The following is a 15,715-nucleotide window of genomic DNA, read 5'->3' as shown; positions in this document are numbered from 1 at the left end:
TCACCGGGTGTGCTGTGTGAAAGAGAAAAGCAAACACTGGCATGCAATAGTACAGGAAAGCAAGGGTTGTTTGTTTTTTCCTTCTAAGCACATAAACTCATGTGTCAATTGCAGATGCACCCTTCAATTTTCATCCTATTTGGGATATGCCCCCCTTCCCCTCCCAAACTATATATGAATTGCAGCAATTTACCCAACAACATTAATTTGATCCAACCCAATAGGAAGGAAAAAAGATATGACAATTACTTACGTGACATTCATCTAATCAAGACAATATATACACTATCAGTATATATAAAATTTACTTATAACTAAAACCCTTGAAATTTTCTAATCTCTTCTTTTACGTACCGTAACATCATCATTGCATCAATAAACTCTTGCGATGTACTTAGTTCCAGTTTTATGAGAAATTTGATTATTTTGTCAATAAGTCATTGCAGATGCGGCAATGACAACCACTCATGAGACTTGGGGGAGCAAAGAAAAAAACGCTTCGGTGGTAGCCCCGGGCAAACAATTTATTACTACTATGACTTGCTAATGCGGTCTTTTTCAATTGGAAAAGTTGGAGACGAATTAGCGTAATATTCTAAACAATGTGAGAGTAGTAGTATAGTGACACATTTTAGTAGTAGTAATTAGTAGTTTGAGGATGAAATCACATAATGATGGTAGTTAAAGAGTGGCATTTTGCATTTAATTTATTTAATCCTGTGTGCGAATCAGAGAAAAAGAAAGTGCAAACTGTAGCCTTCCCATCGACGAAAGCGAAAGCAAAGCGAAGCATAGCCTTATTTTACCTATTTGGCACGTTGTCCAGCCTCCAGATATGGTAGGATTCGAACTACCCCAGACCCAAGATTACAACAGCCCATCTTTTTAAACCACCCGTGGACAATGCAACAGTCCCCAGTTGACTAGCTTTATCTCCGAGCAAGCAGTTATGGCTGCCTATCTCCTTTGTCAATGGGTTTGAGGGGGAATGGGTTGCTATTTTCTGAAATTTTTATAGAAAATTATATTACAATAATTTGACGTACGTGAAGTAAAAAAAAATTATTGAGAAGCGTGTTTACATAAAGTATAAATAAAAAAAATATTTTTAAAGAAAAATTGCATTCCAAATAAGGGCTAAGCTTATAGTTTAAACCTTTAAATTCAACAAAACTCTAGAATTGTCTAAAAATGTACATGACTTATGAGATATGACTACGACACGACGGTCAAGAGAGAGGAGAAGGTGTAACTTTTTTTTTTCCTCCTAAAAAATAAAAGTAAATCAATAAACAATCTAAGATCAGGTGGGACAACAAATGTAATCATGTTCTCTTACTGAAGAATTCTTCTTACTAAATGTAGCCATCGCAAGGGAAACTGTGTGATCCAATGGAATAACTTCGCAGATTGTGATACCAGAAACGCATGCAAGACTCATCCAACCAAACCCCCGGATTGGCTATTCCGGTGAATTTAACTACAACCACACATGACCAGAGTCGTTTTAGGCTAATTACTTAATAAATCTTATCCTTCACATCGGATACGACAAAGATTTATTTTGAGGCGATTTCACTGCTTGCTTTCAGTGCTTTCTTCTTCATCACTTCGAAGATGAACACATAATAACAGGCCGCGTGATGAAAAAGACAAAATAGGGAGCGTGAGGCTGGAGAAACGAATTAATGGTTGATCTCTTTTACCTTTTTTTTTTTTCATTTTTAAACTAATATTTACAAGAAATCTGCAATAGCAAAAGCATATGCACAGCTCAGTAGTATATGGACTAACCTATTAGCTAGTGGTCAAATGAATACTCACTTACTAGTTGAGAGAAAATTATACTTATTAATAAAACTTGAACCAGGAGCACTAAATCATAGGTTCTCAACCTTGACCACGTCGTCAAAAGCCTTATCTGCAACGATTGATCTACTAGCATATCAGATTTCGCACTATGAATTTAATAAAATATGGCTATTTTTCTTTTTCATTTCAAAAGATTATACATGCATGGGAGTGCAAACGATCCGAGTCGAGTCGAGTTTTGACCTTATCGAGTCGAGCCTCCAGTTAATTTCATGAAACTCGAACTCGACGAGTTTAAAATGTCAAGCTCGAAATTTAAAATAAAAAAATAATAATTATTTTATTTTTTAAAAATAAAAATAATTATTTTTATTTTTAAAAATGAATAAAATAATAATTTTTTAACAATATAATAAAATATTAGGGATATATATGTAATTTTACTATTAAAATAAAAAATAATATATATATATAATTTGGCACGCGAGCGGGAGTTTAATATTTTTGAACTCAAACTTGAGCTCAAACTCGACTCGAGTTCGATATTGACCGAGCTCGTATTCGAGTCGCTCGCGATCCGACTCGATTCGTGAGTAGCCCTATGCACAAAATGCACTAACAAAGAGTTGCATTCCAAGATTGTAGCGAACCTTAAAAGATTTTGTATACATAAATAATTATGCATATGTATGTATGCATGCATGTATATATAAATGTTTGAAAGCAATTAATTTAATCAACTATTTTCTCTTTTTTAGGTTCACGACTAATTGAAATGAATTAATGTATACTTGGATTTTGCCTATTTTGGTAACTAACTCTCCTTTAATCTTATTTGTTCATGATCTCTCTCTTTTAAAAAATTTTAAAAATAAATTTAAATTATATTTTTATCCATATATGGTAACTTAGACTGTGCTAGTGACAAAGTTACGAGGATGAATATATGTGAACCCATAATACTTGTATACATAACCCGGATAGAATAGGCTGTTAAATAACAATTAATAGTGATGGAAATCAGGTACAACCATAGGACGGATATGATTAACAGCAAATTAGAAGTTAATTATGCATTGGGATACCTTGAAAGAAAGTGACCTCTGATGTCATCAGCTTACTCCATAGGCATTTGGAGGCCTAGTAATGTTAGTTTTCAAATTGATGCAACCATAAAAAGGAAAGTCAAAATTGTTTTCCTGTGTTGCTATTAGTTTTACTGAGTACCCAATTTTATTTTATTTTTTTAACTTTTTTCAATTAGCATATCAGGATGAAAAGAAATCTATTGGGATCTGGTGGATGAAAACTATAAGCTGATGAAAATTTGTGCTTGGTGGACTTTGCGCGATTGGATCCATCAGAGGAAACGCAGATCTTATAAACTGAAACGCAGATGAACAAAAGAAAGAAGATCTTTGGAAGCAATTGGGCCTATGCTGCTCAATCAATAATCAATTGGGATAACATCGAAACCACATATATGAGATCAAATGGACTGCAATACTGATAGTCTGATACCAAGAAAATGCGTTAAATAGATTGGGCTGATGTTCTGGAGGAAAACTCTTTCTTAGTTATCCAACCAATTTGAGGGCTATGACTAGCATGAGTCAAGGATTTAATAATATCCAAATCCAACCAAATTTATCAATTCAAATGCAACCAAGAATTTCCATCTTTCGAAAGTGAAAGAAAAAATACACATTTCTTACACTTGTCTCAAATTATTCAAGGCTTTGATTTCAATATTGTAGCAATTTCCTCTTTCTTTCTTTAAAGAAAAAAGGAAAAAGAAAATAATCACCGTGTGGAATTTCGTTTATATCCTCACAGTCAAGGGATGCTTCAAATCTCCTACATGCAGCACATGCTCTCCCACAGCCACCTTCCTGTTCCCTAGCTCATCAGCCATGCTCAAATGCTTGCAAACGTCCACATTGAATTTCACCAGGCCTTCTGTTTGTGGAGTCAAATGGAGCTTTTGGAAGCCCAACAAATGCTTTTGAGCTGCATTGTGCACTGAGGGGGGAGAGGAAAACAATAACACCGTATGGCTTCCACTCATCGTCCCCACATTTCTCACTCTCAGTTGGATATTGAAGCCTAGGTTCTTGCAGCTCTGCTCAACTGCATCAATGGACTTGCATGTCGACGACGACGAACGACAAACATGTCCCTCTTCCAGGGGAACTGAGACGACCTTGGGTGCCTGAACTAGGCTGTGCGTAAATGTGGAGTAGCCCAATCCATCTCCAAATGAATAAACAGTTTGTCCCTTGTAAAATCGATATGTTCTTCCAGGGTAGCCTGTGGCAGGGTCTGGTCTCATGTGCATATCTGTCATGCTGACCTTGTCAACATATGATTGGGGATACCATGTCATTGGTAGCCTTCCACCTAGCAGCAGGACTATGTTAGTACGATTCACTTGCTAAAGGAGGAGTTGCACATTAGGTTGTTGGCTTTCATTGATCAAATACTAAACCAGAAATTCTCATTTCAGCTGTAAACTTTTTTAATAAGGTGGATGAACTAGTGAAAATTCGGTCAAATTGCTGGAAAACTTACTAGGATTATGTAGGCCAAATATGACATCGGCTATTGCAGCTCCACCTGCTTCCCCGGGGAAACCAACCCAGAGAATGCTGGTAATTTTGGGGCTATCTTTTGCAAATTGTACATCCCAGCCTCCACCCGACATTATAACCAGGATCACAGGTCCCTTGGAGACACTTGCAACCTCTGAAATTAGCAACGACTGTTGTCCTGGAAGAGTGATGTTTACTCTGTCTCGGCCCTCCGTCTCGATTGATTGATCAGAGCCCATTACCAGAACCACCGCATCAGCTGCTGCTGCAATTTTCTTGGCTTCGTCCACTTGAGCAGTGGCACAGGACACATCGGAACATCCTGCCTGGAATACCGTTGAGACTGAGGCTGATAGACCCTGTAATGGCGTCACATATTTACACGGAACACCTGCAAATTTCTTAGATGGTTCAGGAAGATACTTCAAGAATTACGACGTTTGATCATAATATGCATAACCTCAAATACTAGCTTAGAGCCATCAATAAAGCAGCAAGGCATTGGACATGTATTTCACCGTTCAGAGACTCAAATTACAGAGGATGAACTGATCAAGCAAATCTGTGGCACATTAGCAGCATAAATGCCAAAAAACATTATAGTAGTATCATCTTTGATAGATTTGAAGTACCTTCATAATTGCCAAGCATGGTGTGAGTTGCTTGAGCATTTGGTCCAATAACAGCTAAGGATTTAATGACAGCAGGGGATAGAGGCAGTGATCCTGCAGTGTTCTTGAGCAACACAATTCCTTGCCTAGCAGCCTCACGGGCAAGCTCCTGGTTTTCCGGGGTGCACACATCTTTTGGTCCTAGATTTCCATAGAGTTGTTTTTTGGGGTCACCATCAAAGAACCCAAGTCTCATTAAGGTGGCAAAATTGTTCGTGAGAGCTCTGTCAATCACTGATTCATTCACCAGTCCCTTGTTTACAGCAGATTCACCGTTTTTGGCCAGGAATGATCCACAGTTAAGATCCACCCCTGATTATTTGGATGAAAATTGTACAATTAACTAAATCAGCCATCTAAATTTGATTTTCTCGAGTGATAATACGAGCAAGAAGCTTGTAATCTCCAGAAACACAGTAGTAAGAGTCAGACAACTTCTTAAAACTATTCTAACTTTAGCTTTTCTTCTTCTTCTTCTTTTTTTTTTTTTGAAAGCAAAAAAAGGAAGAAATATCAAATACTACTACAAAAGCAATCTAGTTTGAAACAAAAAGAAAAAGGAAAAGCATTTACCATATTGGGATCCTTTTTGACAAAAAAGAAGCAAGACAGTAGGATAAACCTTTAATAATCGTTAGTTGGGGTTTAATAATGATTAGAAAAACAAGTATAAAGACACCATGTGGTCCATTATTGTTTCTTTTTTAGGGGTGAAAAGTACGTAAAGTGCTTCGGTTTTAGTTCGACCATCCTAACTAGCCACCATGCGATTAAGATTTACCTAATCATTCACATGATTACCTGCATTTAAAGTCAGAGCTACGGTCTCTTCTGGCGTTTTGGTGTAGTGTTGGTTGTTGAAAATCACATCTAAAGAGTCACAGTCAGTAACTATGTACCTGCAGCAACAAATTAAAAGCAATCATGCATATTTCTGCAAACATTATTAATATTATTTGATAATCCCTTTTCTTTTTTTCTTTTTTGTTTGTTTGTTTGTTTGGAGTAATAAGAGATTTTGGCAAATTATTGCAGAATAAATCATACCCATTCAAGTTCCACTTTCCACGAACTATGCCTGAGAGGAGGTCTGGATCACCGCAGGTTGGCTTGCCATTTACTTGGTTATACGAACACATGACACTAGCAACATTTCCATCAAGAACACAGCTCTTGAATGGAGGTTGAAATGTATCGTCCAAATCTTGTTGTGTAACCTAAATCCACCCCGAAAACAGAAGTTAAAAAAAAAAAAAAAAAAAAAAAATTTCGTTCGTCAGCAGTAAATTAATTTATTAACAGTACATAGATCCAAGATTACCAAGGCATTAAAGGTGTATCTTTGAATTCCTTTCCAATTATCCAAATCATAGGCAGTATAGTGTTTGCAGCAAGAAGCAACCTTGAGCCTGTCTTTATCACCGTCATCTCTCTGCTGTAGACCTCTAACAAAAGCTGCTGCGTAATTGCTAGTGAGCGTGGGATCTTCCCCTGGTGTTTCCTGCCCTCTTCCCCATCTGGGGTCGCGAAATATATTCACATTCGGCGACCAATACGTCAACCCTGCTAATCCTACATTGTACATTGCTCTGCCTTCCGTGGAGACCACCTGTTCACGTACAACAAATTTTCAGTTATATTTTACTTTTCTTTTTTTTCCAAAAAAAGTTATCTATCCGACGTTAAATTTTTGGCATCAAGTTACACCAGACAAGCCTGCGACAAGTTGCTTCTGGTAATGTCAGCATCATGAATCATTTTCTTCATTCAAAAAAGCTATGATGAGCGTTCAAGTCATCACAGTTGGTAGATAAACACAGACCAACTAGAAGGGCAATGACATATAATCAGAAAGACTTGATGAAAAGATTTTGCAAGCTGAAAGACTTCAGCCCTCGTGCCGTGGCGAGCAAATTGACAAGGCCATATTTACCTAACACTAAGTTTTACTAGACGTGTTCAAATCGAACAACACAGACAGCAGTCTATTTTTTCCTAGAACAAGTCTACCTGACTACCTGTCCATTGAAATCAAAGAAAGAACTGAAATTCGTCAATGGTGCTGTTAATAAATAACCCTTTTCCTTTCACATCAATTCCTAGTTGTAGTGTCTTGCGTCCCTAAGACGACATCTTACTCCGCGTTTTATCCCTCAGAAAAAGTGGGCATCATGGCTGGCGTCTGTAAAACAGCATTACCGGTGCTTTAAATAAAAAAAAATTATTAGAATAAATAAAATGATGGTGACGTGCGTGAAATTTCACAATTGACTCCTGCTGCTGTTCTATCATGATTTTGAAACAAAAGTGCGTCCTTTTCAAACATATCCCTCCGGCTATCATGTGTGTACACCCTTCATTCTCTGAGTCCTTTGTGAGTGGCACACGTTTTCAGGTGAATGCCCTTTTTCCAGAGAATGGTACAGTATAATCAGCGACTGAAGGCGCTGGAGGATATTTGATTTTCTCCTGACCGAGCCATTAATGCTTGCTTGTAGAAACAATCTATATGCGTACCATACCAAACCTTATGGAGTAATATCATTCACTATCACAAAGACTCCATAATTATCAACTGCAAACTAGAACCATGAATGCAACCGCTCACAAATACATAGGCACCAAAAATAAGTAACAATCTTGATTGAAGAAAGCACAGAAAAGAATGAACGTTTTCGAGGAATGTGAAGATGATTACCGGCATTTCAATATGAACCAATGACGTTAGGCCAAGGAGGGATGCGATGTGAATGAGAGATATTATTATTACCTTCCCAATGATTTCGAAAAGGGATTTATTGAAAGAAGCTGCAGTTAGTATAACTTGAGGGAAGCTGGTGGCACCGGGCACCAAACTAGTAAAATGAACTCCCGGACCAGTGTTAGAAACTCCGTGTAAAATCTCGGACCACCATTCATATTTCGGTATTCCGAGCCTGCTCACCCCTGCAGCACCATCCACCAAGTTTGCAACCTTCTCCTGCAATGTCAGCATCTTGACTAGATCATCCACCCTGATTTTCACGTCCAGCGACGTATCGCAGAACGTATAATTCCCCGATGCACAGGCGTAAGCTGGAGTCTGAGCAGAAGCCAATCTTGCATTGAACAAGAAAATTTGGGGCAAAAAGAAGCAGCTGAAAACAATGCGGAAGCAGAGCAAAACAGAGTGTTTTGCATACTGAGAGGCCATTGTTTTTGTGTGACCTGACCTGACTTGACCGACCCCCTCTCTTTCTTAAACAAGAGAGATTGGGAATCCGCGTTTGCGTTACAAATTACAATCTGGGGTTGGTTTCTTTTATAGCCAAAACAGAGGTCTTTTTCTTTTTCCTTTTCCCTTTTTTTATTGAGAGTTTGAAACACACATGTTGTTTTCTAGCAACCCGTGACGGATAAGAAGAGTAAGACGGGCTTTCTTTGGGTCCCTCGAATGTAGATTCTGTACGCCTCCTGCTACTTGCTTTCAACAGCAGATGTAGAAGTAGATCCCTCCTCTCTCTTTTAAATCCGTGAAAGATTTTTCCTTTACCATTTATGAGTTGCGTACGATTTCTACGTGAATTTCTTGTTCGGAAGCGTCTTTTTCAATGCGTACTGTGAAGACGAGGATAAAGTGTGGTTTTAGTGTATCACCGAATGATGGTATCGGGTGTTTGTTATACCTATCTGTACACAACACAACATTCGCTCTACGTATGGAGAGAAAATTGAGGTAAGTTTTGTTTCAACTATACGGACAAGTGGAGTTCATGCTCATTTTTTTTCCGTTTATACTGATCTCCTAACTCCCGTGAAAGATAATGCGGCTGCTATATCGGCTCCATGGTTGATATTAGCCAAGCCATGGAGCGAAAAAGGTAGGCATATATATATATGATTTCCTTTTGTTTGTCACGGTCAAAAGGATAAGGATCATGATTGTGGAGTATGGAAATTAGAATGTGAATCAAGAAACAGATTTAAGGATGAGGGTCATAGCATTCGTATGAAGGACGGAAGGAGGAAGACTCATTTATTAAGGATCCATTCTTGGCTTGAATTTCACATGCTTGCTTAATTTCTAGGGTGATTAGTGATGAGGGAGAGAAATTACGTGTACAATACAAGCATTTATGGGTTGCCTTATACTTAAAATGCCCGTCGGGACATCTGAAATTACGTGTACAATACAAGCATTTGGCTCACCTAGTTAGTAAAACATTCGAGTTTCGAGCTAATATATATGAAGTTCATACTTGACTCACAATATATTCGGGCATTGAATTTAATGTGGATTATTCCAAACTCATTTATCAATCTCTACTTTTTTAATATAATTAATATAACCAGTAAGTAGTAAAGTTATTTTGCAATCCACAATATTAAAATTGCACGTACATTAGTAAAAGTTTGATTAAAAGTACATAAACCAAAAGTTTTCCAAAAATAATTTTGTCTAATTCTTTTAAAATACATGGAAAAACATATTAATAGTAATAATCATTAGTCAATAGACTACCAATAGGCTTTTCTCTTTAAATATATTTATTTAATGAATCTAAGTCTCTTCAAAACTAATACTAATTACTAGTAATCTAAGTATACATTACACATTTAAAAATAATACATTTATAACTATATACATTAGGTAAGTGTGTATGTGTTTGTATATATATACACCTACGTATAAAAATATATATAATATATATAATAACGAGTCGAGCTTTAATTCGGCTGAACCTATGGAGGCCTAAACTCACTCATTTGTTAATTGAACCTCAAATCTAGATCCAATCTCTGCCCGACCTAGAATTACAGTATGATCGGCTCATTTTCTTTCATAGCTTGGCCCGTTCGGGCCTATTGAGAGCACTACTTGTAATTCAAAAACTACTAGTATTTTGATCCGTGCTATGTACGGGATTATATTTCAAATCAAAATAATATTGTATATATTTATATATTGTGGTACAGAATAATATATATATAGACTAAAAATTTTAAGAAGTGTATGCTTAACATGTTGAAAAAATTTTAATTTATAATGATTTACATGATAGAGGAATTGTTTCAAAAACTATAATTGCCTTATCCTAATAACCGTTAGAACTTGGATCTGCTGCATCTAGCCTCGCATTGTTTTACTACCCCAAAAAAATTGAAAAAGAAGAAAGGGAAAAAAAGAAACAAAGAAAAAGAGAACTTCACTTTATGGTTTTCCGAATTTTGACACACTTCATTTTACTAATCATTATTATTTCATTATTGGCACTTATTATTTGTTAGAGCAAAATTTGTGCTCCCAATAGCGCGTTCTTTTGATAAAATGAGAAGACATGTTGAGAATGAGGTTTTGGATAGAAGGGAAAGAATCTAGCAAGGAAATGTACTCTTACCGTATTGCCTTCTTACAAGTAATTTGGTAGAATTTCACCCTAAGGCTGGATTCTGCATATTACACGTTAAAAACAAAAAAATCCTCCACAGTGTTTGGATGAGATGAAGGATTTCAAATCTATTGGTAAACTTAACGAACTCCCTTGCAAATATCACAGCAATGGGAGCGGGGTGGAAATCAAATACAAGGAAAATGAAGTCTCAAAATGGTAAAGAAATAGAAACAATTCTAAGAAGGTATGTGGTTTGTATACTCCAATTGGAATTATAATGGCTATGGGCATAGCCAAGGGCTTTTTATCATACCTCCTTTGCATATTTGGTTTGGAATCGGGATGAGTTTCTTGCACCCAACAGATTATTTATTTCAAAACTCAAATTATAAGGTGAGAATGATAGAGGGTAAAACTTAATACTTTCATCCTCGTTAAATGATTTACCAAATAAATAGTTATGACTGTTAATAACTGTAATACCCATTATTGTTCATCCACCAAGGCCTTGTTATCAGTTTTTTTAGATTTTACAAAATCTGATTATAAAAACTAAACCGTCTTGTTACCAATTGGGTGGATATCTTGTGGATCCCTCCTTGTATTGCTTTCGGGCCGATTTAACTGTTAACTCTCGTGCTTAGTCTAATTAAGTGTGTGTGAGTTTATTTCAGTTTCTGAAAAAAAAAAGATTATAAAAACTAATTGTAGAAAATAATCAGAATCAGTAAAATTTATTCTTTGAGTGATTACAGATTTTAACTTTTTGAATCATTAAAAAATTTATAATCAAAATATAAAAGCAATAGAAAACAACATCGTACGGACAAAATGAGTATCCAAAGTCAGTTAAAATAAAATAACCGGGTGATCTTCGGAACACATTGCAATAGTGAAATGAAGGACCCGTCGTCGACTTATTCGGTGGACCTGAGCCGAGCTTAACTTAAAAGAAAAGTTTTCCCCTTCAAGCTCCAGCTAATTCACCGGATGCCTGATGATGAATGGTAAGTGGTACGTAAAAGTCAGAAAATCATTTAAAAAGAAAAGCTAGTAATATCCCTTTCGGAAATGCAGTATCTGAGTCAGCAATGGATGTTTTTGGACGTTGCAGTCTGTACAGTGCACTCCACCCCACCAGATAGCATACTCCCAGCACCCACTTGCTCTGACTCGGTGACCGACCGTTTAGGAAGCCCCGTGATTGGTCGGCGACATGCATCGGTGACTTTCGGCCTTCCATCAACCAAACTCCTCCCTTCGTCCTCTACAACTTACTACTTACTACTACCCAAGCGCCTACATTACCGCCTGTACAACACTTTTTTGTTGTCTAATCGGATGGTATACCACACTTCAATGCTTCATTTGCAAGCCACAAAAATTCATCTTAACCAAGTTGCCAGAACAGATTTTTTTTTGTTCTTGAAAAAAAAAAAATTGCAAGGAAGAATTTGAGAATTGAATCCTCTCTTCTTCTTTTTTTGTCAGAATTTGAGAATTGAATCAAGTGGCAGGCAAAACTGATAGATTCAGGCTGAAACTTGATCATATCCATTACTACACTGGAGAAGGGCCTAGACAGGATTTGGGCGTGCAAATGTCGAAATGATTGTTGGAGATAAATATGGACATGCATGTTGACCTTAGGATTTTGTGGTGGTCTGCAAATTGGCAGTACGATTGTATGCTTGTTATATTGTTTAGTATAACGAATCTCAGCTATTGAAATTGTTGTAAAAACATTTTGGCCATCTATTACTGAATAAAAACTTTGTTCTTTACATTACCCCAAAAAAAAAACAAAAAAGTAGAGATATTAACATATTACCCCAAAAAAAAAAGAAATATATTATTGACAAGTATTTTTGTAAATTTTGTAATGTTTGGTAAACATGTCATAGTGGTTTGATAGTGGTTCAATACCTATCAAATTCTCTCGACTCAGTTAGACCACTCCCTAGAGTAGGCTCCTCCTGCAGTGTAGGAGTAACAGTATATTAAATTAAACTAGATGTGTCATTACGACAAAAAAAAAATTACTTATTCTGATCCCTAGTAGTTCTTGTATGTTTTGATTCTGTGCCCTTACAATGCTCATCAGCTGTCATCTTCCTCCCCATTTTTCTGTTTTTTTTTTTTTATTTTGTTAACATGATGCGCTGTCTTTCTTTGACAAAATGTGACTTGCGTAATGACATTATAGAAACAGGTTACAAAGTACAGTAGAGGTCTAAAGTTGATGAAAACGAATTTGATGTAAAGTGGAAGCAACTCCACGTTGCATGAAATCCCAGCCGTTGGAACCAGTTTTCTTCTAAAAACTATATACTAATTGCCAAGGTAAAAGTAATTCTAGAAGGGAACAATTGTACTGCGAAAAAAAACAAGGGGGTTTTTAGTACGGTACCTACTCCACTCACTCACGGGTCTGGGCAATCAATGGCTGCAAAGATAAGTAATGCTAAACAGCTAGTGTGAGGTTGGAGGAGTTACTCTGTCACTAATTAAGGGATGCCTCTCCCTAATTTCGGTTCATCATGAGGAGCGATATGTGTATGTTGAGAAAATAACCAGCTAATATGTATCTTTGATCGTACAATGATGATGTACAGCCACCAAGGATAAGATCAATTACAGATAACGTAATTGAGTCGTCATCTATACTAAAAGCCATTATGGTGAATTTGATTTCATTCGTTATCTATACTAAAATCCACTATAATAAGAATGAGTTTGCTTGATTAGCTCTTTATTTATTTATTTTTTTAGGATAAGTTTGTTATATACTGATAGTTTATATACCAGCGAGTTAAGATGAATGCTACCGATATAAAATTTAATATTCAAGTTCAAATTCAAATGATATGGCATATATCCGATCATCACTTACAGTATAAAAAAATATTAATTCATTTTTTTATTACATCTTAAATACATTTTTATTTTATTGACTGTGTAAATTAAAAATTTCCCTTCTTTGGTCCCAAAAGTTATAAATTTTAGGTTTAAATCTCCTTTCGCTTTTCCTACTTTTCAAATCCCACTTTTTTCCTATTAAAAAAATTTAAAATAAGAAGCATCTTGACTAATCTCTAACATAGATTAATAAAAAATTCTTCCCACAAGTGCGTGTCATCAAATAAACACGTTATATTTGGTGGAATTTCTAAAAGGATCAAGGCCTTTACCAATCACAGTGATGATTTTACATCTCAAAATTGACTGCATAATAGTAGTTTACAAAAGATTATTTAATTTATAGCAAACTCTCCTTCGTTATTGGAGTATACGCTAATGAAGCGTAGGGGAAGTACAATTTGAGCTGCTATGGCGCGTGGGATTTGGCGGCTCAATATTCAAGTGTGGCTGAGAATTTGAGGAGCCCCACACGTGACACTGATGGACAAATGCCATTACATTCTCTTCGCCCCCTGTCGACAACCAGACACGGAGTGCAGGAATGAACCAGTGCGAATCCACCCCACCCCACCCCACCCCCAAAACGAAAGAAAATTTTAGTCCTCGTACTAAAATTTATGCATTAGACGATAGCCAAGAAATAAAAATTAAGGGTACGTGGGGCAATACCAATAATTGTCTGATATCCGAATAAAAAATCCAGCTTGAATTGCTGTTATTTAGAGTTTTTGTAAAAAAAAAATATATATATATATATATATTATAATGATTTGATGTACGTGAAATAAAAAATAATAAAAAATATTTTTATAAAAAATATTAAAAATTTTCTGAAAAAAAAAAGACAATCCAAACAAAGCCCCCAATAGCATTTAATTACCGATACAATTGGAAAATGTCATCCCCTTGTTGATTTGCCTCAACTGGAAAACGCAAATAGCATCTTCTTTTTAATTATTTTGCACACTACTAGTCATCGCCAGTATGCCAATTGATGACTCGACAAACCTATCAAAAGCGTGTTTATAACTCCACAAGAGTTTCGTCACGCAATTTCGTGTATAGATAAATCAAATAGATCGATCACCATTTGCGGTCAAGAAAAAACCAAAAGCATCTGTATCCTTCTTGGAATTTGATATCCATAAGTATTAATCCTGATAAAAACGTTAAACCCACTTACAGATTGAACTCAAGAATTCATTTTCGCTGCTTCTAATTATTATTATTCCATTCTCTGCTGGCTTAGCTTAGAGATGCAGAAGATAAGAAAGATATAATCCTGCACTTACTTCTTCTTCGATTAATATTAGCAATAGGACAATGACACTTGAACGTCTTTTCTCTAACTAATTTAGCTACCATCGACTTCGGCCCCGTTTCTCCAACTGCCAGGACCCCATGCAATGCATAACTAGATATATATATATATATCTACAAACCTAGCTAAATACGTAAAATAATTCCTCATTTTTAGTGAATATCGCCTCGTCAGAACTCAGATCTAAGTGGAAGCCAAGTTCCAACAGGACAGAAATAATTATGCAAAATAAATCGTCTTTCCTATTCTTATAAGTTCATTTAATAACTTATCTTGATTGCTTTTTCTTTTTATTTTTTATTACTTGAATATATATATATATATTATGTATATCATGCATGCCACGTCTGATCGTGGTGCCATAATTGTTTCTTTTTTCTCAAGAGAATCCAGACTTTTTTTTTCTTCTAAAGACGATAACTATTGTATAACATAATCTATCCTAGTGTAGGGGGAAGAGGTAGACTTAAGGAGGTTTAGGGGTAATTCGGAAGGAACTGAACCACCACCGGACCAAACAGATATACTATGCATTCGTATGAATTTTTTAAATAAAGCTATTTTTTAATGTGACAATTGGTGGGAGACAATAATCTCATCCCACCGAGTTTTAATACTTTGATAGTGGCCACCAACTCCAAAGCTGGTGGTTTCATGAGAAGCCAGACTATGTCGTCTAATTTGGCGGACCATAGCTAACATGGATGGGATGGGGTGGGATGGATGCCGCGAATGTTCATAAAAAATTTGGTAGACCTTTGGATGGCATTCTTATTCTAAACCGAACACGTATCGAACAGCTCAACCGAAAAATCAGCACTTGTTGACAATCTGATTAGAGCAGATGAAGAGCCAGTAAGCACTTCCCACCAGGCCTATGGAGTACTATATATATTGCATCTCCTACAGGTTACAGTAGCTAGACATATATATATATATATATATATATATATGTACAGATCAGATTTTGCATATGGGGTCCCATAGGATCGAATGAGATCATACATACTACTTTGTTTTTTTGTT

The 15,715-nt window shown here is 36.2% G+C and overlaps 1 protein-coding gene across 1 annotated transcript; it reads right to left on the bottom strand.

The window, feature by feature from the left end:
• Window positions 1-3,421: 3,421 nt before the first annotated feature.
• On the bottom strand, window positions 3,422-8,351 carry LOC113761137 (beta-xylosidase/alpha-L-arabinofuranosidase 2-like). Its single transcript, XM_027303995.1, has 7 exons — window positions 7,845-8,351; window positions 6,396-6,683; window positions 6,122-6,291; window positions 5,876-5,973; window positions 5,036-5,386; window positions 4,384-4,794; window positions 3,422-4,212 (listed from the first exon to the last, which is right to left on the bottom strand). The coding sequence occupies exons 1-7, from the start codon at window positions 8,265-8,267 to the stop codon at window positions 3,635-3,637; spliced, it is 2,319 nt and encodes a 772-aa protein (XP_027159796.1). The 5' UTR covers window positions 8,268-8,351; the 3' UTR covers window positions 3,422-3,634.
• Window positions 8,352-15,715: the final 7,364 nt, after the last annotated feature.

Source organism: Coffea eugenioides, chromosome 2, assembly GCF_003713205.1.
Source record: "Coffea eugenioides isolate CCC68of chromosome 2, Ceug_1.0, whole genome shotgun sequence".
In the NCBI taxonomy this organism is placed as follows: domain Eukaryota; kingdom Viridiplantae; phylum Streptophyta; class Magnoliopsida; order Gentianales; family Rubiaceae; genus Coffea; species Coffea eugenioides.
Note: the sequence above shows the minus strand (reverse complement) of the source record. Positions and strands in the feature narration are given on the sequence as shown.

Bases quoted from the DNA above. Each gene is read 5' to 3' on its own strand.
- LOC113761137 (XM_027303995.1), bottom strand. From the start codon at position 8,267: ATGGCCTCTCAGTATGCAAAACACTCTGTTTTGCTCTGCTTCCGCATT. The intron at 6,292-6,395 runs GTAATCTTGGAT...GGGTGGATTTAG, and splicing joins GATACACCTTTAATGCCTTG to GTTACACAACAAGATTTGGA. The intron at 4,213-4,383 runs GTAAGTTTTCCA...TCCTGCTGCTAG, and splicing joins ATTTGGCCTACATAATCCTA to GTGGAAGGCTACCAATGACA.